Below are 8,694 nucleotides of genomic sequence, written 5' to 3'. Positions count from 1 at the left end.
ATCCTACGCTGGGCTGCTCAAAGTAGGAACTTCACCTTGTAAAGCAGAAGGGTGGGTTTTTTTTTCCCTCCTCCTTCTTCTTTTGTGGTTTCACATAGCAAACAAGTGCCAGCCTCCACTTACCGATGAAGTGAGACGTCAGGCATGGAGGCGTGGGTGTGGCCTGAAGCTCTGGCCCCGCCTCCTCCTTCCCTTTCATTTGACTCTCGTTACTTGAAAGAATCTTCTCGACTGTTTCCATGTGTTGGCAAACAGTTCCATAGAATCCAGCTTCTGGGAACCAACCAGCAGCATGCAGTGACATTGCATCATTGGGCTCTGGAACCAGACATATCAGCTGCAGAGCACAGAGGAGCCTGCTCACATCACCGACATGAGAGGCACCAGCATCAGAGAGGGTGCTCCTAAGGTGAGTGACTGATGGGGCTGGGTGCGGGAGAGCAACAGTTGGCTCGATGTTTTATCTTTGTGTCTCTAATATACACGAAGGGTAAGTTATTGGTGGCAGGCAGGTTCGGAATGAGAAAGCTTTGCTCTTTACTTGTTGTTGGCTTCAAAATAACTGGAAACGATGGGGTGAAATCAGCAGGAGGCAGACAGCCCAAGTCCCAAGACTGTGTGTCTTTTCACCACCCAGCAAACTTCTTAAACATTCTCTCTCTCTCCATCCTGAAGGTGCTTTGTGCAACTCTCAGGGGTTCTAACTGGCTCGGGGACTCACTTCTCTTGAACAGGGAGAGCTTAGACCTTGCTGAGTCCATAAAGGACGACCATGGACTGTGTTCATGATCCCTTGGGGACTGGGAACTGGAACTCTGGTACAAACTGCAAGTCTGGGCCATGAACTATAGCATGTGTATAACACTGCTAACCCAAGAAGGTGCCAGAGCTTGAGCTATGGGTCAGTGACTATAGTACTTGCTACACGGGCATAAAGACCTGAATTCAGTACCCAGTACCCAGATTAAAAAACAGGCATGAAGGCATTGTACCTGTAACCGCAGAGATGGCAAAGTGGTGACAGCAAGGTCCCTGGAGTTCTCTGGCCAGCCTCCCTAAGACAAGCAACTGCAGCTTCAGACACAAAAAGTAAAGTGGGTGATGGAGAAGGATGTTGTGAGACTAGCCTCTGGCTTTTTACACATCCATACTGTGTGCAGTCGGTGGGGAAGGTGGAGACCACAAGGAAAGTGAAGCTCACAGTCGATGCTTTTCTGTCTACTCCTACTCTTTCAAAATGCAATAGAAAGATAGATACAAAAGAGCTAAGAAACAATTGCGAAGAGGGAGGCCGCTGGCCGGAATTAAATGTTGCTTGTCATTGTGATTGTAACAAGTGTCGGGAGTGGGAATCCAGGGCTGAGGTCTGTGGGGACTCCTTGTTTGGATGACTTGTAAATATCTGAGCGGAGAATAGCCCCACCGTTTGTTCTGACGCTTTGAGCGCTGGGGAAATGAGTGGTTGATCTAGCCGCAGCACATCTTCCAACCAAAGACATTAGTTCCCTGAAGTTCCAGGCAGTGTCTCCCGCTTACAGCATCTGTCTGTAGATAACCAGACGCCACACTGGCTCTGCTCACTATTATTGCACTTCAGCTGCTTGAAAATAAATAGCCAACCCTGCACTCCTCCCTCCTGGCCCTGCACTCCTCCCTCCTGGCCTGGGGATGCAGTTCCTTTAGTAGAACTCTTGTCTCACAGGGACAAAGGCCCGGGGTTTTGTCCCCAGCAAGGGCAGCTGTGACTCCATCACTTGAAGACAAGATGATGGGGAGTCAAGGTCTTCCTCAGCCATGGCCATTCCTGGTTTATGAGACCTTGACTCAACACAACAACAGGACATGCTTCGTGGCTGTGCGTCTGACCTGTGTCCTTACCTTCACATTGATTTTATGAGCCCGTTTGAACTTCAGAACAGTCTCCAAAAAAAGAAAAGCCTTTTCCACCTTTTTTTGGCTGTGATGCGTGTGTCTGTTTGTCCAGTCCAGACTTCTTCCCAAGGTCACATACCGTACACTTTTCCAGGTCTTCTTGTTAATCAGGAACAATCCACTTCCTATTCTTCTTTCATGACTTTGTTGGTTCTGTTTTGCTTTTGTTTTTTTCTGAACCAGTGAGATGTTTTTAAGATCTGAAATTTGGTTTTACTTATGCACCACCCATTCTGTATGTCTTATATGTCACGGTACAATCTATAAGTGCATATGTATGTACATCTGGGCATCGACGTGCAGCCCGCTTGTCTGTTTGATGCAGGGCCCAATAACTGTCACTCGCTGTGTGTGCATCAGGTGCTCCAAGGAGCACCCTTCTAGCCCTCACTCCCTTACTGTGTGGACTCTGCCTGCAGCCTTCCCACAAGGCAGGTGTGACTCTCAGCCTCATCTTGTATACAAGGAAACAGCCCAACCTCCATGGGCAATCAGCAGTCCTGCCAAATCTGAGCAGACAGACTACATGTAGCTCCCGGCTCACTGTGGTCTCACCTTAGACATGGGGTCAGTCAATTGCTACAAAGAGCCTGCTCATGCTGGGGAGAAGAGGAGTGTGGCCTGGACTCTCAACACTAGGCAGGCTGGAGGCAGGGGTTGGGGGAGGGGCGTGGCTGCCCCTCAAGGCCAGCTTGAGCCACATAGATCTGCCTCAAGAAACAAATGAAAAGCCAGATGAGGCTTCTTACTTCACAGGGCCCATGTAATGTCTCCTGCGCCATACCCTATTTTTAAGACTCTAAAATACAGACTCATAGCCGGGCAGTGGTGGCGCACGCCTTTAATCCCAGCACTTGGGAGGCAAAGGCAGGTGGATTTCTGAGTTTGAGACTAGCCTGGTCTACAGAGTGAGTTCCAGGACAGCCAGGACTACACAGAGAAACCCTGTCTGGAAAAACCAAAAAAAAAAAAAAAGATTTAAAATACGGACTCTTTCTTAACTCACAGATAGGCCATCCAGATTCAGAGCTATAATCTCAGCTCATGGAAGACACCCCTTTCCAGTAAGGTGGTACCTGAGGGGACCCCTGAGTAGGGGCCCAGTCTTCATCCCCTAGGCCGGAGGAGCCTCCAGATACTCCATTTCTTGGGTGTCTGTGTAGATACACACAAGCACGTGCATATCTCCTCTCCCCTTCCTGAGCCTCACTAGTTAGCCTAGGCTGGCCTCCAACTCCTAGAGATCTGTCTCTACAGCGCTGGAATCAAAGGTATGCACACCCCGCTCAGTTTCACATCCCTTTCTCACATAAATGAGTAGGGGCAGTGGGAGGGGGGACTTCCGGGCTTGTGGTTGTTTACAGTATAATCACCATGTAATATCATATAACCAACATATGAAATAATCGTCACGTCATATATAGTATACCAGCATTTAGTGTAACACAGCAACACTATGCATTAGATCGCACCGATACAACTAACCTGCCAGCTGACCCGCCGTGTTAATTTGTTGTCTCACTGTTTTGCTTTTTAAATGAGATTGTATTTATTCGTTTGTGTGTACCTGTCTGGGGGATGGAGGTGAATGTCATGGATGTGTGTAGTCAAAGGGGGACAACTTGCAGGAAGCACTTCTCTCCTTCCACCAGGTGGGTCCCAGGGATTGAACACAGGACCTTGGTAGCAGGAGCCTCTCATCCCTGAGCCATCTCCCCGGCCCTCATCTGCTTCCTTAACAGGAGCACCATGCGTGAGCAGGCTCTACAGGGAAGGAGTCCTCTTCTTTGGTGCATTTAAGTTCAAAGCTCTTCATTCCATCCAAGGCCGCTTACCCACTTAGACCCCAGGTTCAAATTTATCCTCTGGGGATGACCGAGCTGCTTGCTTGCCTCTGCTGTAGCTGGCTGGTTGTTTTATAAAACAAGGGGGAACACCTAAAATTACTCATGATATTAGCAAGAGGAAAGCCTGTCGACCTCAGCATTTACAGATGCAGCAGAGGGAAGTCATGTGCACAGCCCTGCAATGAGCCAGTCATTGCCTTCGCTCACCTACTGGCTGGCTGACCGCCGCTGAAGAAGTGCTAAAAATGGCTCATCAGGTAGAAGGTGGTTGCCACCAAACCTGGAGACCAGAGTTAGATCCCAGGACGTACAGGGATCCCAGGGCGTACAGGACAAAGGAGAGAACCGACTCCTGTGAGTTATCCTCTGAGCGCCACATGTGTGCTGTGGTGCGTGCCCATGCATGTGGACACACACATACACACATGCAATACATAGACAGATGGACGGACGGACGGATGGATGGACGGATGGACGGGCAGACAGATAATAAGTTGTTTAAAGAAGCACTAGAAATTTGTTCTAAAGGACAGAAGGAGCTGCTGTTGTGCACTTGGGAGCTAGAGGCAGGAGGATCTTGTGTTTGAGGCCAGTGTCTGCCTCAGAGGAAAGCCTGTTTCAAAGGAGGAAGAAAGGGGAGCTAAGTGGTTTATTACATGTGAGTTTTTATTTTGACTTTTGATGTCTTATTGTCTGGGGCAGCATATGGCACAGCCTGTGATCTCAGAACTAGGGAGGGAGAGACAAGAGGATCAGGAGTTCAAAGCCAGTGTGGGCTACATGAGATCCTGTCTTCCCCATCAGCAAAGACAGCTGTGTGCTCACTGGTCTCTGAAAGGGCTTCTCAACACATCGTTACAATGTTACCGGAAGTGATGGGCCCTGTGTTCACCTTTAGGAACATCTACCATCTGAATGTTAGGGATTCTGTCTCAGAGGCAGCAGACCCCTCCCCTCCCCATTCTCAAGAAGTCTGAGCAAAGACTTAGTATGAAAACAAAGCCGCTGAGGCTGGTTTCGAGGTGACCTGTGTGGCAGACAGCACCAACAAGTCACCAGTGACTGGGAGGCTTTGTCTATGAGGAGCAAGCCCAGGCCCATGTTCCTGAGTGGGTTCATGGTCCTGAAGCTGCAAGAGCCACAGGCCCAGCTGAGTCCACTCCATCAATTCTTTTCCCTCAGTTCTTCTCCCTGTCTCTTCTTCTACCCTGCAAGCTATCACATGGGTCCTCCCATAAGCCTCCACCTAGGAGCTAGATGTCTCTCTGAACCTCTGTCTAACCACTTCCCGGCTCCCCCACAACCCCACACACTCCCGTCATTTTCTCTCCCATCTTGTCTTTTTACACAACAGTACTAGACATTGTCTGGGCCCGCTTGGTTCATGGTTGGCGTGTTTCTTTCTGGAAAGATATTGGAGGGTCCAGGGGATACGACACAACACAACAATCGACATTTGACTTGATTACACTGCTAAAGGTGCTCCCAACAGTTCGTGTATACAGCAGGTACTAAGTAAATGCCTCCTGGTCATGTGTGAACAGGCAGTTACAGAGAAGCCAACACAGCCCTTGCGACACAGCCCCACCGCAAAGACAGGGGCAGCACTTCCTAGTTCCCAGTTGTCAGGTATCTGGGAACAGAGGTGATCCTGTACTCTCAGCCTGAACACCACTTGACCTGGATTCTTGAGAAGTGGCCCCTCCTCCTATGGCCACATTTAAACTTGAGTTGTTAGGGTTAAAGTCAAGGTCACAAGGGCCTTCCCTCTGAGCTTGCCAACACGGTCCCCTCATCATCCTGTGAGGTGAAATAGTACAGGCACAGGACCCGACGAGAACACACAAGCAAATGTCTTTGTTGTTTAACCTTTCACCCCACACGGGGCGGGGTCTGTAGGAGATCTTGCGGGTGAGGAGAGCAACAGACAGTAAACGGACACAGTGACTTCAGCTGTAGCAAGGTGGCCTGACAGGTAATGGACATAAAGAGCCACCCATTGTGGAGATGCAATGCCAGAAAGAGCATGCCAGGCATAGGAAGGAGCGTGTGCAAAGGCCCTTTGTTGGGACTGAGTCCCAGGAAAGGCCAGAGTAAACAAATGAAGACACAGTCTGGAAAAGAGGCTGGGGGTGGGGGGGGTGAGGCCAGTGGAGTCACGGAGCCTCATCTGCTGTGTCAGGGACTTCAAAGTAGGAAAGGAAACTACTCACCTACATCGAGCGGATGACACCCTCTGATGGATGTTTGAAAACATTACTTGGGTTGCTAGGCAACAGAAAGTGAGTGAGGAAGGACAAAAGCCTAGAGACAGCTAGAAAACTCAAGGCCAAGGGTTTCGCTTCCATCCTGCTGAAAAGCATCCTGTGCCTACTGTCCTAGAGAGGAGCTCATCTTCTCTGATCTTAGTGGGCAGGGGGAGGGGTTACCGTCTCGGGCACGGGCAGAAGACAGGTGGCCCTTCATTGATTCCAATTCCTTATGTACCAAGTGTGGCCATTCATTTATTCTATGCATACAGAGTGTGGCCATGCATTGATCCCATACATACCGAGTGTTCATTCTATACATACCGAGTGTGGCCATTCACTCACTGTATACATACCGAGGGTGGCCCTCCATTCAGTCTGTGCACACCAGGTGTATGGCAGGCACTATTCTAAATGCCACAGAGGAACAAATGTCCACTCCTTCTCAGAATGTATGTATTTATTATCATCAGAGGCAGGGTCTCCCTGGCTGGCCTGGAACTTGCTGTGTAGACCAAGCAGAGCTTGAACTAGGAGACTGGCCAGCATCTGCCTCATGAACGCTGGGGTTAAAGGCGTGTGCCACCGAGCCAGCTCTCTTTCATTGTTTCATCAACAGTTCTTCTCATTCACTTACAAAACCTACCGCACACTCGCTGTCTGTGAAACCTACCGCACACTCGCTGCCTGTGAAACCTACCGCACACTCGCTGCCTGTTCTCTCGTTTAATGACCTTTAACCTCCTCACTTCTCATTTCCTATAGAAGACATTTTAATTAAGAAAGAAATAGGAAAAGGAAAAGACCGTCACCACAGTCGTGATGCTTGAGACACTGGCCAGCGTCGGAAAGTTCAAAAGAAAGTGATCACTGGCCGACAGAGTCGGAGTCGAGAGAAATAGGGAAGCAGCCATGGAAATGCAGAGCAGTCGTCTTGAGCAGCGATGAGTAAGAGAGGAAATGACAGAGGCCCAGAGGGGAAATCACTCAGAAAAGGAGGAAGGTGGAGGCTGCTAAGAAAGCTGCCTCTGAGGACCAGACTGCTCTCCAACATGAGTTGCAGAAAAGAGGAACTACGATTTCTTGAGGTTTTTTTTTTTTTCTTTAGGAACCGTTTCCAAAATGTGTATTGTTCATGACCCATTTACTCAGCCCAGAGTTTTGCTGCCCTCTGCAAGCTGGAGCTGAGGTGTAGACGCCGTGCCTGGACAGCAGCCTTGGCTCCAAGCTTCAGGCTGTGAAGGCAGCTCCTGACAGGAGCAGCATGCACCCCAAAGCTGCTCTTGACACTCAGAGAACCTTCCTCTGTGGGCTTACAGGGGGGTCAGTGTAAGCTGTTGTGCTCTTCACTTTTGTTCAGTTTTTATTGAAAGAGTGTGTGCGTGTGTGCGCACGTGTGCGTGTGTGCACCACGGCCCACGCGCGTGGAGTTCAGAGAACAGTTTGCAGGAATCGGTTCTTGCCTTTTGTCGTGTGGGTCCTGAGGGTTAAATACAAGTCACCAGGTTTGATGACAAGTGCCTTTGAGCCCAGAGCCCTCTCCCTGGCTCAGGAGTGGTGTTTGTTGTTTGCACCTGTTACTACGGCCAGGCTGCTTGTCTGTTTCTTGTCGGGGAACCGAAGTGGAGAAGAACAAAAGACTTTGTGAAATATTTGCTCCAGGTTCAGAATTAAAGCTCACCTCAGCTGAAAGAGGCATAAAAACCCAGGTCAGTTGCTAAAGCCTCGTATTTCTGGGCTGCTCCCTTTTCCTGCGGGTGCTTCCCAGGGTAAGGGATCAAAAGCCACTGAAAAGTGACCAGCAAGGACCAGGCCGGTGGCACGAGCCACCCTTTACGAGGACTGAGTTGATCTGTAATGAACCCAGTAAACGAGCATGAGTGGGCACATGCTGGTAGAAGAGCTGCCATAGTAGGATCCCTCGCCTGTCTCAGGTAGGCCAGATGGCTTTTAGGTGTGGCACACAAGTCTTACTTGACATACCTCTGTGAAGTACATATAATTTATGTATGATTTACATTCATTAATATGCATGAGGAGGAACTAGCTCATTAAATCTGTACTTGGTTTTGTTTTGGTTTGGTTTTGGTTTTTTGGTTTTTTGGGTTTTTGAGATGGGGTTTCTCTGTCATGTCCTGGCTGTCATGGACTCACTCTGTAGACCAGGCTGGCCCGGGACTCACAGAGATCCACCTGCCTCTGTCTCCTAAGTGCTAGGATTAAAGGCGTGCACCACCACGCCCACCCCCAGCCCCCACCAATCATCAGTACACATCAAGCACAGAGTGGGGGTGGCGGTGTCTGTGGAGGAGCAGTGTGAGGGGCTCAGCAGTTCTGCTCCCTCCCGGGTTTCTTGGGCCACACCACAGAGAATGAGTCAGTCTGTGTCACTCCGTGGCCTGTGAGGCCTTTACTGTTCCCTCGTTTCAATTCTGAACGTAAGCATTCGAGGGCATGGTGGTTCACAACATGTATGAGTCTGAGGCAGGAGGATTGCCACCAGAAGAAGCACAAGGTTAGGATGTGCTCTGGCCATTCAGGGCTATACAGTAAGACACTGCCTCAAACGATGACAACAAACCCTGAGCTTAGGCCAGGAGCCCCAAGTACCTGTTTCTTCACACACACACACACACACACACACACACACACACACACACACACAC

The 8,694-nt window shown here is 49.7% G+C and overlaps 1 protein-coding gene across 1 annotated transcript in view; it reads left to right on the top strand.

The window, feature by feature from the left end:
- The first annotated feature begins 229 nt into the window (after window positions 1-229).
- Window positions 230-8,694, top strand: part of Cass4 (Cas scaffold protein family member 4) — a 41,802-nt gene continuing 33,337 nt past the window's right edge. The window contains exon 1 of the mRNA XM_028769700.1: window positions 230-409. Coding sequence (XP_028625533.1) covers window positions 374-409 — 36 coding nt within the window. The 5' untranslated portion in view covers window positions 230-373. The remainder of the gene's footprint in view (window positions 410-8,694) is intronic.

This window comes from Grammomys surdaster, unplaced genomic scaffold (assembly GCF_004785775.1).
Source record: "Grammomys surdaster isolate TR1022 unplaced genomic scaffold, NIH_TR_1.0 193, whole genome shotgun sequence".
Classification (NCBI taxonomy): Eukaryota; Metazoa; Chordata; class Mammalia; order Rodentia; family Muridae; genus Grammomys; species Grammomys surdaster.
Note: the sequence above shows the minus strand (reverse complement) of the source record. Positions and strands in the feature narration are given on the sequence as shown.